Source organism: Pogonomyrmex barbatus, unplaced genomic scaffold (assembly GCF_055798465.1).
Source record: "Pogonomyrmex barbatus isolate J1 unplaced genomic scaffold, ASM5579846v1 scaffold27, whole genome shotgun sequence".
NCBI classification, from domain to species: Eukaryota; Metazoa; Arthropoda; class Insecta; order Hymenoptera; family Formicidae; genus Pogonomyrmex; species Pogonomyrmex barbatus.
This window is the reverse complement of record NW_028297124.1, coordinates 185,883-202,941: the sequence shown is the minus strand read 5'-3', so window position 1 is coordinate 202,941 and position 17,059 is coordinate 185,883. Positions and strand designations below refer to the sequence as shown.

The window sequence follows — 17,059 nt, the reverse complement described above, 5'->3', positions numbered from 1 at the left end:
CCCGGCCACCTTCGCGTCGAGGAGTCTAAGACCCATCAAAGGGGCATAATGCCCAAGGGCGGCTGAGGCACAGAAGGTGTCTCAGCCACCCGACACAACTACGTGTCGACTTGCCCCGAGCTTATTGCTCTGGTGGGGCAGGTCGACTACGTAGGACCCGCTGGGGGAGAGGGACCTCTCCCCCAGGAGAGGGAGGAGAACCTCCCCCACACCGGGCCCTTTTATCCGGCGGACCCTCGGGCGAGCTGCCCGGGGCCGCCTCTACCTCCATCTCCACCGCGTCGGCAGATCTCTGACTAAGAGGGGTGGCCGATACGGTGGGTTCCACGGTAACCCCATCCCCAGAGAGATGGGGCTCCGGGCGGGCGGGAACGCCCCGAACAGGGACGCAGCCCGGACCGCCGGTGGCGTGAGAGGACTTACATCCCCTCACGTTGCAGGAGGGGCAGAAGGACGGATTTCTACAATCCGCCCGCACATGCCCCTCCTGCCCACAATTATGGCAGCAGAGGGCCAGGTCGCCACGACCCGGACACCTCTGCTGCATATGTCCCTGGGCCTGGCACCGGAAACATCGGAGTGGCCTGCCCTTGAGCAGGTCCACCCGAGCCGATGCCCAGCCCAGGACAATGCGACGCCCTCTCGCAACGCGAAGGGCCGCGGCTGCCGGACATTGGGCCCAAATAGTCCCAAGACCGGAGCCGCCGCTCACAAATCTCGGCTGACCGGTGCGGACGTCGGCGACCTCACAGCCACTCACCACCGCAATCCGGTCAGCCACCTCCTTAGCTGTCACGGATCGGTCAAACCCGCTAATGCGGAGGTCAAACCTCCGCACGGGCCGACCGATCCGGACAGCTGGGTCCTCCTTGAAGAGAGCCCCCATGCGAGACGCTAATTCGTCCGCAAGGGGACCCGCAGCAGCGCCGCCGGGGATCTCCATAAGGAAGGCCCCGGCCCTCGAGCGCCGAGGACGGATACCGCCCGAGATGCCCACCTCCTCAAGGGAGATGGCATCCCTCGCCCGGGCGATTACGTCCTCCAGCCGACGGTCCCCGGACACCGCGACCGAGATCGCGGCGGATCGGGGGATGCGTTTTCGGGCAGTGGAGAGCGTCATAACGCCCGCCCTCCGAACTCCCGTAGGTTGGGATGGTGGGGGGACAGACGGGGAAGGGACTTTCCCCCCTTATCTCTCTTCTTCTTCTTCCCCTTCACCACCCCGGGGGGTGGAAGGGGAGGAGGCTTGACAGCCTTCGGGGCACGCGGAAGACCGACACCGGCCGAGGGAGCAGGAGCCCCGTCGGTACCGGCGCGGCCCCACCGCCCCCCTTTTTTGGCTGACGGGGGACAACGGACCGAGGCCCTAAGGCCTTAGGTCCACCCCCGCCAGCAGCTCCGGGCTTAAGAGTAAGTGGGATCGAGGTCCCACCAGCACCGTGCCGGGCCTTCTTCTTCCCCCCCTTTTTGCCCTTAGAGGCAGGAGGGGGTGGAGGGAGAGGAGAAGGAGGAGGGGGCAAAACACCCCCAGCCGAAACCCTCCTGCTGCTGCATCTGACGACGGTGGAGGACCAAGAGGCCGCACTGCCGCCAGTAATAGGCTCCGGGACGGGGAGCGAAGGCCCCGCCACCGGAGAAACAACCATCTCCTCGGGGGGAGGGGGAGGGGGCGTCGAACCATCCCCAATGTCCCCCAAGGGACCACTCTCAATGTTCTCACCAACTCCCCAAGAAGATGGAGGACGCTGGATGGGAACGGGGCTCCTCTTTTCGAGGGCCCCCACCCGAGCAGCCAGGCCCTGGAGAGCCTCGGTCATCCGGTCTAACGTCCGGAGAACCTCGGTGTCCAGGGCCTGCTGCGGCGCCACAGGGGAGATGGGGCGGAAACCCCGAGTCTCCCCGCCGCGCGCCTCTTGGCCCAAAGGGGGACCAGACCCGGCTAACCGGGTGGCCACACCCCCGATGGAGCCCAGAGCTGGAGAGACGCTACGCAAATATTTATTTGCGCTTCGCGTCTTCTCCAGCTCTGCGGAAAGCCGCTCCACCTCGTCCCTGAGCAAGCGATTCTCGCTGGCCAGGGACGAGACCTTGCCGGGATCCGAGGAAGATCCCATCCGTCCCGCGACGGTCCGGTATAAAGCATAGATAGCCTCTCGGAAAAGGTAATGCTTCACCTTCATCCGCCGCGAGATCCTTGATCCTTGAAGAGAGGAGGAGGAATTTCAGTCCTCCTCCAACTCATGCAGCCACTGAGTGGCATGCGACGACATCTTGGAGGGTGCCATGTGCTCGATTTGACGAGCAAAATGCTCGAACTCCCGGCGCTGGTCGCTGGTCATATTAGCGACCGGGAGTGAGCCCACCCTATCCTCGTCCGAGGATATATCCTCTTCCACCACAAGGCGGCGAGTAACGGAGAGGTGCGGAACCTTTCTCCTAACACCCACCGCCTTGGGTAGAGGATCCCCACTAACCCGCGCCCTCTCGATCTCTAGGACCGTCGGGGACGCGGGTCGCAAAGGGGCCGTCCCGTCTTTGCGGGTGCGGCCCCTATTTCTTTTTAGCGGCTGGAAGGGCCGAGGTCCGAATCGGACTCCATTGGAGCCCTGAGCCCACTAGAGCCAGGGACTCCGACGATGACAATCAGGGGACGGACCACCTCAACCGAGGTGACCGTCGGTCCGACAGTGGCGGGCACCGGCGCTGCCTCACCGGATGCCACATCCCCTCCAGGACCCGGAAATGGGGGGTCAGAAGCCGCGTCCACCCTGGGTCCCAGGCAGACCACAGGCGTGGGAGGCTCATCCCCTCCTCCCCTTACTCTTACGGGGATGAACGTAGGCGCAGGCGTCGACGACCCCGCCGATATAACCGGGGGCTCCTCAGCCCCCGACTCCTCTGTGACGGAGTACGGAGAGCCCTCCCCACCGCCGTCGACACGATCGAACGTCCCGGCTCGAGTCCTCCACTCGAAGAAGACCGGGACGTCGGAGGCCAAGCCCTCAAGCGTGCCCGGCACTTCTCTCCGGAAGAGTATCCTACCGCGGAAGCGCGTGCGGAACTGGTACCGCCGCGTAATTACGGCCCCCGAAGGAACCGGTTCGATAGGGCCTATATTTACGCCCTCAGGCCATGGCCTGAACCTGGTGTCTTGGACCGAGAGTCCAACAGGCACCAGAAAGCTATCCTCAGCGATAGCCAATAGGTTAGCGGAGCTCGCCGGAGACTCCGCTGCCCGCCCGTCGTAAGATGACGACGTGGGAGAGACCGGGACCATACCCCTCCTAACACGCCGGGACCTGGGGCTCCGAAACCCCTGGCCCAGTAAGTTTGTACCCTTTATGTTGTCCATTTCCATGAATATTATGAAAATGGTTTAACTTCGGGGTGGCCTTCCCCTAGGTCGGTTGCCTTAGCCCGGCTAAGGAGCCCGACCTGCCCCGTAACACACCGTGCCGCCGGACCCAGACCTCGGAATATGTCCGAGCGGCCCCGACGGCACCCAGACTGTGGACCCTGCCCCGGAATACGTCCGGGCGGCCCCACAGCCCGTCTCCCGGGGGGAGCAAGCCCCCCCCCATGGCATGTGTCTGCCGCACCGCCAGGAAGACTCAGCGATGCGGCGACACGCCTGCGGGAACACCCGCTCGATGGGCCTTAGACCCTGCGCCTCGCACCCGGGTTTTCCCGGAGTAGAACCCCGGTACTGCCAACAGGTGGTCATTGGAGAAGGGAGCCCCCTCACCACGACAAGGTGGCCCATCACGAGGGGGGCCACGAGCAAACTAACCTAACCTAACCTAATCTAACCTAACCTAACCCTTTTTTTTATAGAGGAAATCTTCCAGAAGACCAGTGGACGAAACTGGGGGGTGTGAGATTCAAGTGGGAGGCACGTCTAACGAAGAGCCTCCCAGCTTTGCATACCCACTAGAACCATCTCTGTCATCGGCCGACTGTTAGCGAGGGAGGGTCCTGGAACGTTGACAGACAACTCATCACGGACTCCCCCCAGTCACATTAACATTGACAACCACGACCCGTCCAGTACATACACAAGAACAAAAGTGACACATACACACATGCCTATACACGCACAAAAGACCCAATGATCCATTCCCCCTACAAACAATATGTAGTTAGAATGGCTCTACAAGACCCCTGGCGCCTCTCACTGGGTAGTCTCTGTACAGCCCTCTCGTATATCTCCTTCGCGCCCATAACAACCTCCGCGAATCGGTGAAAAGCCTTCCAAGCTTCCCTGCTATCTATTAGTGAGGTAATTAAATCGTAGGCATTTTCAACATTACCAATTATTCGTCGAAGTTCCGCCCTCTCTCTGTTCCATGCAGAGCACTGGAACAGATCGTATCCGGTTCTCGACCGTTGCACCAGTCACAATAGGAGTGGGGGGCTTTCCCAATTCTATATATATAGGAAATCGTATATCGAAAACGCCGTGACCTCCCAACAACTGCGTGGTCCTGAAAGTGACCGCCCCGTAGTCGCACCCGGTCCACGCCCCAAGCCTCTCTCCCAGCGCAGAGACTACCCTATATCCAGGCGTATGATGATTGACGACGTCTAGTAGCTGTCGCCATTCCACGAGGGCCTCGGAATCCGAATCCGCCCTCAGACGGGCTCTGTCCTGTGGGGACAAAGAGTTCCCCGTTTGCTTAGTTATCCTTCTGATGTTCCAGTACAGTCTGCGGAGCTTCCTCGCCCTAACTTCGAATGGCAAGATGTCAGCCAATAAGAAGGATGAGTTTCTAGAGAGGGTACGATATCCCGAGATAACTCTCGAGGCTGTCTGTCCGAGAGAGCCCTAGAGACTTCTTCGGACAACAGCGACTTAAAGTCGAAACTCTTGGCCCAGACAGGTGCGCCATAGAAGATGATCGATTGAAGAACCGAAGCATATAGGGCTCTCCGTCTCTGGCCCGGGCCCCTCAGGTGTGGCATCAGCCGGACCAGGCCCAGTGAAATTCCCTTCATTTTTTTTTTGGAATCAGAGCCAAGAAGTGCTCTCTAAAGCTAAACCTCGTATCCAGAATAATACCCAGATATTTAATCCTATATCCGACGGGGACCCTCGCCCCACCAAGGTTCAACGATCTGGTGCCGGGCATGAAAGGGGGTCGCCCCTTAACAAAGATGGCAGACTCAAATTTATGTGGGGCCATGGTAAACCCCACAGCCTGGATCCTATTAATGATCATGATGGAGGCCAACTCCGCACGCGTTTTAGCGAATTCGAAATCCGGAGCCTCAGCAATCACTAGGGTGTCATCGGCGTAACAACAAATTGAGCAGTCAGGAGGAAGGAAGCCCTCAAATAAGCGATTAAACGCTATGTTCCAGAGGAGTGGCCCCAAAACCGACCCCTGTAGAACCCGCAATTCACCTCTATCTCCTCCAATTCGCCATCCCTGTTAACGTATGAGATTCTGCAATCCCTCAGATAATCACTCAGCGCGCTATATAAATAGTCGGACACTTCAAATTCCACGAGAGCTCTAAGAATTTCAGTCCATGGGACAGAGTTAAAGGCATTCGATATGTCCAGACTCACCGCAACCATGCAGTGGTCAGCAGCAAAGGCCTTTCTAACCACCTTTGTGAAGCGATGTATAGCATCTATTATGTGGATCGGCCCTGTCGAAAGCCAAACTGCCGGGTCGACAACAGCTCTCTATTTTCGATAAACAACGTGAGTCTATTGGCTACAATTTTTTCGTAGATCTTGCCGAAGGTATTAAAAAGACATAACGGTCTGTAGGAGGAATACAAATACAAGTCGAGCGGTTTGTTCGGCTTCCTAAGCAGAACCAATCTGGCGTGCTTCCACTCGGCTGGGAAGACACCAGTTCGCAAGAGGCCGGTGAAGATTGAGCAAACCAGGTCAGCACAATACTCGAACGTACCAGTCAGAGTCCGGTACTTTATGCCATCGGCTCCAGGGGCCTTTTCATTTCTCCTGAATCTGGCCACGACCAGTCACAGCTCCGCCAATGTCACCTCCGATGTTTCCTGGAAATTGTATCCTCTCTCAGGCCTGTCCACATCGCCAGCCAATGGAAAACAGCGCACGCACAGTATTACGTATAAAGTCCGGCTCCAATGATTCGCATACGGGCGATGAGTAGCCTCTCAGCTTCTTGTTGACTATTTTGTAGGGCAGACCCCACGGGTCGCTCTCCAAAGATTCCAACATGTCGTTTCAGGCTTGATCTTTCACTATGGCCTGTTTCAGTGCCTTCTGCAACCCTTTAAGTTCCCGCTGCATCGGCTCCCAAACTGGTCTTGTCTTGCGCGCTCTGGCGCGGGTAAATCGTCTGCGTAAAACTTGGCACTGCTGTCGCAGCTCCTTAATCTTGCTATTCCACCAATATATTGGTTTTTTATTATTGTTGCATTTCCGAATGCGAGGCATTGACAGATCGCAGGTGCGTCGCACAACAGAGACTCTCCTAATAGAAGTCCCTAGATCCTCCTCATGAGGGTGCGCCCAAAAGCCAGCGATCATTGCTGCCGCAAATCTGTCTTTATCCATTTGTTTCGTGCTCCATGTAATAAATAAAAATCGCTTGTTAACTCTCTGAACCGAAGGGATGTCAATTCGGTAGTCAATTAATACATGATCGGTATACACCATATCATAATCATTACGTATCCTCCACGATCCAACTGAGGAATTCATTGCTGGTGAGCACAGAGTAAGATCGACAACGGAGGACCCTTGAAGTCGAATACAGGTAGGTACTTCAGGTTCGTTGAGCAGGTATAAATCCAGCGAAGAGGCACATAACAATTCCGCGTATGTTGTTGAGTCTGTCCCACGTGTAGGATCTGGCATTAAAATCGCCCGCGATGATTAACTTTTTATTTCTGAGCGGCGCTATGAATGACCTTAAGTCTTCTAACACGAAGTCAGAATATCTCACATTCCGGTTAGGCGAGATGTAAACACTGACTAAATGTAGGGCTTGACACAAGCCGGGGGGCGGTGCTCCGCCCATGGGAAGAGTTTTTCTGGGATGACTGCGGGGCCGCTCGGACGTATTCCGAGGCAGGGTCCGCAGTCTCCCCGTAAGGCCATTGCGTGGATGGACCATGAGGCCGCTCGGACGTATTCCGAGGCAGGGCTCACGGCCTAGGGCCACCGGGGCCGCTTAGACGTATTCCAAGGTCTGAGTCTGGTGGCCGGTGTAGTCTTGGGCACCCGCATGGGGAACTAGGGTCGGAGACTCTGCCTCCCTCGGAGGGATGTGAGGAATGACCCGGCCCATAGCCCCATGTGGGTATTGCACCCGTAGAGGCACCACGCTTGCCCAGGGCACCGCGACACGGGGATGATGCCGTTGTGTGGACCGGCGATGCGGATGTTACATCCCCGCATCGCCGGATAGCCCACGTGACAACTCCGGGTCACGTGCGGGGACCCACTCCCGGAGCAGCGGACTCACCCTCGAGATCGGATCCGATCGGAGAGGGGTCGCGGTGTGTGTGTTTATATTACGCAACCATGGCCAATTATAACAATTTTCTAAATGTACCGTCTTTAATTAAGTGGAGTCGCCCCCTTAAGGCGATGTTTGGGGTAAAGGATCCCCACCACGGGACCCTCGAAAGGGATACCCGTGGAGGTCCCGGCGGACCTATCTCCGGATTCTCCGAAGTACAAGGAGTTCTTCTTCCGGTTGAGAGGTGGGGGGGGGGATATCACGTACCCCTCCTCGGGCACGACATCGAAGGAGGATCCCATCCAGCTGCGGGCTCAACCTCCCCGACGACCTGGGCCTCGTTTCACGAAGCCCAAGGCTCCGGAAGGAGATGGTGCCCCTGGCGCCCTGAAGTCGTCTCCGTCTATGGAGTCGGTGACATCGGGCGTGTCGGCGGCTTCGGCTAGTTCCGGAGCCACTAAGAGGCCAGCCGCAAGCTCACCCTTCGGTGACGACGAGGTAGAGATGGTGGGCGAGGAGCTGCCCATTTCGGCCTCCCTTCGCCCCCGCAAAAAGGGAAGGGGCAGACTAGCCATAGACTCCTCACACAAGGGGATGTTTACGGCGGCCAAGCAATTGGAGGCCAAGACGAAGAAGAGAGATGAGAAGGACGAAGAGGCCCTCAAAGTAGCCCTTGACCCCCAGACGCGCCCGGCACCCAGCAAGAAGCTGGACGCGATAATGGGCGCGGAGAGGGACATGCTGGAGGATCTCCGTCAACAGTCCACCGCCTCAGTGAAAGGACTCACCAGAGGGGCGGTGAACAAAGTGAGAAAGGTGGCTCAGGGCTCCAAGAATCTCAAAGGCGAGTGGCAAAAGCTGCTGTGGGATGCCACAGCAGAGATGGCCGCCGCCTGCGAGGTTCTGTACACTAGAGCCCTAGAGGTCTGCTTCTGCCCGAGACGGGGAGCGAAGGCTCCTAAAGGAAGAGATCTGGCAGTTGCACAGAGACAACGCGGACTTACGCTCCACGATCGAGGAGCTAAGGACAGAGCTGCGGGAGCTAAAAAGCTCTCGCAAGCGCAGGTCCCCGCCCCTAGTAGATACTGGGGCAGGGGAGGGCGGGAGGGGTACGGGTGAGGGAGATTTCTCCCCCCTGTGGAGATAAGGACGACGCGGAGGGGAGGGCCACGGATAGTTAGCGTGGAAATCTTCCTCCCCGCGTCTTGACCTTTGGCTCGAAGGGCATTGGGGAGGCATCCCCTCCTACCGTGACGGGAACCGCCGATCGGCGCTCGCCTCCGACCTGGAGGACCGGCGAGGGAGCTCCCCTGACAATCGAAGATTTGGAGGGAGCATTGGGGAAAATTCTCCCCGTTATATTGCTGGGGATGGGCATTAGTGCCCCTCAGTCTGCCCCCCTGGGCCGCCACCCTCCCCCACCCGGTCCCCCAGGAGAGAAAGCTCGGGGAGGACGAAGGAAGAAGAAAGGAAGGGGGAATCAAGGAGTGGACCCCTCCTCCCTTCCTAATGACGCAGCGGCGGGACGAGCGGTGGGGAACGTTTCCCTCCGGGGGACCCCCCGCCCGCCCGACGAACTAAAGACCCCGGCCATACGGGTGTCTCACTCGACGGCAGCCCCCACTCCGGACACTGGTCCGGCGTCGTGAGCGCAAGTGGTGGGGAGGGGGAGGAAGAAGGGGAAGGGAGCTAAGGGGGTCCTCGTGACCCCCAAAACCCCCAACTTTCCCCCCTCCCAGTAAAAGACAGGGGAAAAAACCCCCCGCACCGCAGGCCCGCCAGAGGCAGCCTGCGGGGAGGACTAAGTCCTCGCGGGGTGAGGTTTCTCCCCCCCAGGGAAGGATGGCAGGGAGACCTCCGGGGAGGAAACCTCCGGACTCAGCGGTCATTCTGACTTGCCCCCCTGGCGGATATGAAGAGACGATGCGTCTCATCCGCCAGAGGGTGAGCCTGGAGGAGATAGGTATCTCAGGGATACGCCCGAGACGAGCAGTGCTCGGGGCTCTAATACTAGAGGTCCCCTGTCAAGATGGTAGGGCCAAGGCGGATGTCTTGGCCCAAAAGATGAGGGAGGCTCTATCCGGCCGCGACGATGTGAAGATCCAGCGGCCGGAGAAAACTGCCGAGATACGGGTCAAGGATCTGGAAGACTCGGTCACTTCAGAGGAAGTGGCGGGAGCTATCGCGTCCCGCCACAACTTGGAAAGGTCCCTCATCAGAGTCGGCGAGGTGAGGCGTGCACGCGGCGGCCTCGGGACATGTTGGGTGCGCTGTCCCGTCCGTCCCGCCAATGCGTTGGGCTGGGCGGTGGCCCGGGTGGAGCTTCTGGCGGCGCGACCCCTGCAGTACTATAAGTGCTTGGGCATGGGTCACGTCCGCCAGAACTGTCCTAATAAGGAGGACCGCAGTGGTGTCTGTTACTGCTGTGATGAGGCTGGCCACCGGGCCAATCAATGCAGAGGGAAGGTGGGGACGACCGATCACTCTTTTGCTGCCTCCCGCTGGGATCGTAATGGGCCCTGTCTGAGGACTGGGGGCGATGGGGCCTTTGGTCGCCGCTGCTCACCTTCCCAGACTAGGCGCGGAGAGGAGCCTCGAGTCCCGCCTCGAGACTTCTCCCCATCGCGGGGGGATAAAATCCTGAGCGAGGGGTCTGGCCTGTAGGGCGGGACTGGGGGGGTCCATGAAGTATGCCGCTGGTGATTTCGTGGACCTCCCCAATCATGCCCTGAGAGGAGATAGCGGGGTTTTTTAGCAGGTATGGGGTGACTGCAGCATGAAGGCACCGCCGAGTCCCACACTCCTCTGGAGTTCGGGAAACTCCTGGGGGTGCGTAATGCATTTTTCTCCGCTTACAAAAAAAAGTCGCGCAGGGGTTGCGGTAGTGTGCGGACATGCTCCTATGGAGCTCCGCTATATCTGTTACTAGTGATAAGTATATAATCATTTCGCTGGATTAAATTAGTATCGGCTATTTCTATACATCAAGCGGATTGCATTGGTATAATTATTATGTTGGATATGTTAGAGATATTGTCGGACAATAAGTTATTTAAGTTCTGAGTTGCGTCGGAGTATTGCTTGCTTCTGGCGACTCATGTCTTTGTGATATTACACACTATTACGACTTATTGAGTTGCTTTAGGATGAGTGAGTGCTTAGTGGCCGATAATTGGTTCACGGAGTAATAATTAAGTCTGAGTAATTCTCTTTTACTCCTATTATCATTATTAAAAATTGCATATATTACATCACGGCAGTTACGGACATGTGGCAGGTTAAGATGGTCGACTTGTACAGTGTGTGAACGATATATGGCCAAACGGCAACGAAGATTCTCAAACGAACAAGTGCCACGTGACCTACAGATAACTAACACCTATACCTACTCCACTCTCCTTGTCTTTCGTTTATTTTATTTTGTGAATCTCAGTTACGTACTAGCCTGCTCTCCTTGTCTGGTCACATATACAACATATAGGATAAATTACTATGATTATCAGTACTATCTTATTAATTTATTTAACATCTACCATAAGTACCTTGTCTTATCGATATTTACTCCAAATGACTAACGATGATACTTTATAATAGAGGCATGTATATATACATTTTGGTACATGCGATTATAATTCACTTTAAGAAATATATTAATTTACAACAATGGTTATGTTACTAAAATCCTAGGATAAAGTATATAATATCATAAATGTGAAATAATTTGAGTGCTTATGTCTACGTCTTATCCTTCCATGTAATAACTAATATAGTAACCACTGAACTGGACTTGCGTCATATAGTGATACTGCACACTCAGTCAAACGAGTGTAGTGAGTGTTGATTTCCGGGGTGTTTTCGGCTTCCTCCTCTCACTGTGTGACAGTGAGATTGGATGGTTGCTAGAAATATTATCTCTGGCCTTTTGATGCTTTCGCCACAACAACTTGGCCTACAAATCCAGATACCATGTGGATGGATTACATGATATTGGAGGAATGACAGATGGATTTCAGAGTGCCTTTTGGAAACAAACGTATAATGATTTATAGACAGATAGTACAGAACAGGTGAGACGAGTATGTTATATTGATTTGTGTAATGGTTAGCGTCAGAGTACTAAACTAAATTTATTGTGATGTCTCAATCTGTGTTAATGAATTGTGCAAAATATGTAAAGATTTGTCATTGGAAAGACGTAACTATAGAGATAATTAAACCATATAGTCCTAAGACATTTATTATTTAAAAAATATACATAATGCATTCTATTTCTTTATTTCATACTCTTTATCACTATTCGATCTACGAAATAATTTTCGATACGTCTGTGGCAAGTTGCTACGTCTTCTCTTTTACACTTAAACTGTTTCATTTGTATAGTTTCACGTGCTGTGTTCATATCTGTTTACTCATATTAATTATCACAAATAAAACTTATGGAAAATTATATTAAAGAAACCGGTTGATTGTAACGTATTATTATATCTTAAATTTTTACAAAAATTTATATTTTTGCTCATTACGTAATAAAATTAACAATAAAGATCTGCATTTTGCAATCTGGTTGTAGACCTGAGAGGGAATACACATTTGACACTTAGCAAGGGAGCCACCAATCAGAGGTGTGTTGACTGTCCTGTAAGCGCGTTGATGGGCAATGTGGCATAGGTTATATGCACGGTAATTCAGTATCTTGTGAGTAACCTGTTGTGTGTGCAACATATGCATACATATATTCTTGATTATTAGTTTATTTATTTATCCGTCTGTATATTTTTCTTTATACTTCTCTATATTTTATTGTAGGAATCAGAAATTAAGAATATATATTATGAATAGATAAGTCTGTCATAAGTCACTATCATAAGTTACATATTTATGTGTATTTATATGTACTTATTTGTGTTTATTTGTAGGTTATATTCGTTTACTTGATAACATTTGATGCCCATTGTGCGATGATATTCTTCCTTTATGGAGTATGTCTCTTTTATTGAGATAATGTTGGATTGCTGCGCGGCACTGGAAGTGGACGCCTCTGTACTCGAGATCGTTAACTGATATGTGCTGGTGTCTTGTCTCCCTTGATGCGGAGATACGGTACTCCTAGTACATGAAAGAAACAGATTGATATATATCAAAAAATGAGAAAAAGAGGAGCGATTTGGATGTGTGAATGAATTGCTCCATGGTTGGAATTTTCTCGCATGAAAGGGGCTCTTCTCATCCGATTCTGCGGTTCGGTGACTGCCTCTAAGTTTTGAGAGTGAACTTATAACTATGTGGTGATCGTATAGTGAAGGACCTTGGCTAGGAACTGAAACTTAAATTATTTACGGAGTTTATAAGACCATCGATTTGTATCTTGATGTAATAGAGTAGTGATACTGGATTTTGATGCCAATTAGGAGACCTTTCCCGAGTTTAGGAGAATAGTGTAATTACGCACTGATACCTGCGTTGTGTTGCAATAGTCTCTTCCGCGCTTTTGCACATATAATGTGCGGAGTTTATTCTTACATCTTTGACAGAACTCTGGCGGGGCGGCATCCTTGGATGTGTGAATATCTTGCGTTTGACGGCCGGTGGGGTCCATGGGGTTGAGTTGGGTAGCGATTGTGTAACGCATTGTCATTAATTTATTGTGGCGTTGGTCGTTGCGTGGCGAACCGTTGTCTAACTTATGTATTATATTCTGACTTACGTGAGAATCGACTTTAATGTCCGCGTCTGGCGAATGTCTCTATATGAAAGAATCGCGCGCCTTGTTTGTGGATTTTGTTATCACTGTGAGTAGATGGATGCGAGGGATGCTTATATAAATTTTACACGGTAGGCGGGATCGAAATGATTAACATAATCATATGTAGATCATGAGGTGATACCTGGAAAGGTTTTTTCCTCGATTAGATAATAAGATGACAACATATGAATAATTTAGTTCCTCTTAGATGGGGATATGTTAAATTGTTACATTAGAGAAAATATTTGTATAATTATCACTACATCTGCACAATAGTTCGTGTTGATGACATTTATAAGATAAAACTTATTATATTTATTATTATTAATAGTTAGAGTTACACTAAGAATAGGAATGCCAGCATATGAGCTAAAATACGTACATCTTTATTAGATATAAAAAAAATTAGAACTAGTGAATGATTATTATACTCTTTTTACTTGCCGGTATATTAATATTGTGCAACTACAATAATTGGCTACGAGCATTTAATTGCGTACTACATATTCTGGGAATAACTCCGAACAACTGAAAAGACTAAATAAGCTAAATGATCGAGGTCTGCGCATTTTTATAAAACTTCTTCTAGAAAGGACTTGTAATTGAATATTGGGAATTAAAGCCTTAAGTTCTTTATCAGATAAGAGCGTTAATATAATGAATTGTGCTTGCACTCTCGAAGTAATTATAATCAAGGCATATATATTGTAATGTCCGGAGAGCCGCCATTTATATTTTTTCCCCTTCCACGCATGTAATATCACCTTAGTATAATTCATCGTCAGCGATCGAGAATGGCCATTGGCTCTTCTGCCGTTCCGCCTAACATGGCGCGCCCCACCACTATTATGTTACATAATGTAATATTATTTTAACCGTCTTCTTCAATAATTATAAATATTAATATTTAATAACACATGTATTCGATTATCCTAACCACTTTCCTTACTAACTATAAACAACAATATTTGACATAATACATAAAATACTTCATAAATTATACTTTAAAAATATTTAAATTATAATAATAAATATAATGTTCCTTAAACATACCTAAATACCAGGTGTATGCATAAGTTTTTCCCGGTTTTTTAGTAAAAAAAGACACGTAATTTTCAAGGGAAATTAATTTTTTTTTATTCAAAATATTGGCCATCGGCTTCTACACATTTCGCCCATCTTTCAGGTAATTTATGAATACCATGCCAGAAAAATTGCTTGTCTTTTGCGGCAAACCATTCGTCGAGCCATTTTCCAACTTCCTCGAAATTGCTGAAGTGCTGCTCTGCGAGCGCGTGCCCCATTGATGCGAAGAAGTGATAGTCAGATGGCGCCAGGTCTGGGAAGTACGACGGGTGCGGAAGGATGTCCCATCCAAGCGATTTCAAGGTGTCTTTCACTGGTTTTGCTGTGTGAGACGGCGCATTGTCGTGTAACAAAATCACTTTGCTATGTCTTCTGGCCCATTCCGGTCGTCTTTCGATTAATGCATGGTTTAAATTAATCATTTGTTGGCGATAGCGTTGTGTATTAACGGTTTCGCCGGACTTCAAGAGTTCATAATACAAAACCGCTCTGGTCCCACCAGACACAGAGCATGGTCTTTTTGCCGAAGCGATTTGGCCTTGGTGTTGATGGACCGGCTTTGCCAGGTGAAAGCCACGATTTTTTCCGCTTCGGGTTTTCAAAATAAATACATTTTTCGTCACCCGTCACAATTCGATACAAAAATGATTTCCTTTCGTGGCGTTGAAGCAGCATTTCACAAGTGACTTTGCGATTTTCCATTTGACGTTCATTCAAATCGTGTGGGACCCATTTACCGAGTTTATTGATCTTTTCCATTGCTCGTAAACGTCTGCTGATTGTTTCTTGTGATACATGTAATGCTTCTGTTAATTGCCGTTGAGTTTGAGTTGGGTCATCCAATAACTCCTGCAATTGCTCGTCTTCGCATTTTTGTGGTCTACCAGAGCGCTCACTGTCTTTCACATTGAAATCACCACTTTTAAATTGTCGAAACCATGTCTCACATGTTCTAATCGATGGAGCGTGTTCACCATATGTTTCTACCAGCAAACGATGACTTTCAACAGCCTTTTTCTTTTGATTAAATAAAAAAAAGCAATGCGTGCCGCAAATGTTCTTTTTCAGGCACAAAACTCGACATGATCACTGAACGATAAAACAAAAACGGTAGATTTTGGCGGACTCAACTTGTGTGTGTTTGTAGTTTTAAATGTCAGACGAGCAAAATGATGTATGTGTCAAATTAATACGCTGCGTACTTTTCGCTGGCGACATCTCTTAGGTAAACCGGAAAAAACTTATACATACACCTGGTATGATATCTGCATCAATAATAAGATCATGTTAATGATAACGATATTAATTTAATTAATTGTAAGATTATTACTACAATAAAGCTCGCATTACTGTTACGCGCATCATCTCCAGTCAGCCACGCGCTGATTGGCCGACCAACGGCCGCCATAGATATGCACATCTAGCCTAGCTCTATAGTCTATGCCGCCGCCAACGCCACGTGCGTTGGCGTACCCACGCTACCGCCATGTTGCGCAACAGCGCCGCCGCAGGCACGTGCTACAACGCGCGGCCATACTCGTTCACTCTCGTGCGCGCCGTCAACCAAGTAACACATCGCTCCACGTGAGCATTTCGCGACATACTGTTGGTATCCTAACTCAATTTCTAATTTCCTTTCAACTTCTAGTTAAGTTCCTAATTAAGTCTCAAATTAGTAATCCGATAGTGTTAAGATTATTTACTATTTACTAATTTATTTACTACTAGATTATTTAGTACTTACTACTTACTATTAGATAGTTTGTGTCAGAGCGCGAGTGTATTCTCTTTCCTTAAATAAATTTAGATTTTTGTGTAACCACGTGGTCAGTTAATTTCGGAATCCTCATCACCGCTTTTATCAGCATTAGAATAAAGCTTCGCGCGTGCAACTTTTAATTAATCTCCTGAATATAATAATATAAAGTTCGAATCACGTGTTTGCTTTTTCATACGATTCATCACGTCTACTAACGGAAGTGTTCACGAGGACACGAGGCAACTAGATGTTAATAGCAAGTCCAATATCGATTAACCGCTTAATCTATAATTAAAGCAAGAATTCCGATCGTTTCTGGGGGCAAGGTGTTGTGCGTCATCCGCACTTACCACGAAGGAAACATCGGACTTCGAGCACGTGGTAGCTCCTGCATTCCGACACGACGCCGAACCAATGCGTAATTGGCTCGCAGCCGAATGTGATATCCTAACCCTAACTTTTTAATTAAATATAATATACACCTAAAGCCTCTATCGAATGCCTAAGGCACGGAAAAGTCGCGCGGGGCGTAGTAACGCTATACGACACCTCGAATACGATCTTCATGTGGCCGCGATTTTCGGTCACAACGCAATCATCGGCGAGATAACCTTCGACGGGGAGTACGAGCTCCTGGTGCACGACCGTCTCTGGGGCGCCCTGCCCGCGCAGCCCGCACCAGCCAGCACCACCCAAGAATCCCGCTCCCAGCCGCGAATCTCTCTCCAAGACTATTTGCAGAGAGCTTCCAACGAAAGATAAATAGCTAAATTTTTAATAAATTATTATAAGATATATGTATACGCGTATATTTCTCGCGCTATTTTCCCTGTTGCGTCAGCCGAACGTGTTCGTGCAAGTTCAACGATCGCTTCTACAAAGGGAAAGCCTGACCGGAAGGGTTTACGACCGATCCCTTTGTTTTTTTTGGGGCATAGTTTTTGCCCCGTCCGACGACTTCACTCGGAAAATGCACTCTTAAATGCTTGTTTCAAACTTGCTAGCTCC

General features: G+C 50.6%; 3 protein-coding genes across 5 annotated transcripts in view; 2 read left to right on the top strand and 1 right to left on the bottom strand.

Annotated features, from left to right (window-relative positions):
• The window catches only part of LOC148936214 (uncharacterized), a 28,289-nt gene that overhangs the window by 7,084 nt on the left and 4,146 nt on the right, over positions 1–17,059 (top strand). The gene's annotated exons all lie outside the window — the stretch shown is intronic.
• Positions 122–1,135, bottom strand: LOC148936216 (uncharacterized). Its single transcript, XM_089078679.1, has one exon. It carries the CDS (start codon positions 1,118–1,120, stop codon positions 122–124), a length of 999 nt encoding a protein of 332 aa, XP_088934805.1. The 5' UTR covers positions 1,121–1,135.
• LOC148936215 (uncharacterized) lies at positions 2,503–16,202 on the top strand. Of its 3 annotated transcripts, XM_089078684.1 has the most exons (4): positions 2,503–5,710; positions 5,780–11,530; positions 12,034–12,158; positions 12,380–16,087. In XM_089078684.1, the coding sequence occupies exon 2, from the start codon at positions 7,869–7,871 to the stop codon at positions 8,580–8,582; it is 714 nt and encodes a 237-aa protein (XP_088934810.1). In that variant the 5' UTR covers positions 2,503–5,710; positions 5,780–7,868; the 3' UTR covers positions 8,583–11,530; positions 12,034–12,158; positions 12,380–16,087. The 3 variants fall into 3 exon arrangements, with proteins under 3 accessions (XP_088934810.1, XP_088934808.1, XP_088934807.1); XM_089078682.1 differs by having other exon boundaries at positions 2,503–11,530; XM_089078681.1 differs by lacking the exon at positions 2,503–5,710 and having other exon boundaries at positions 8,582–11,530; positions 12,380–16,202.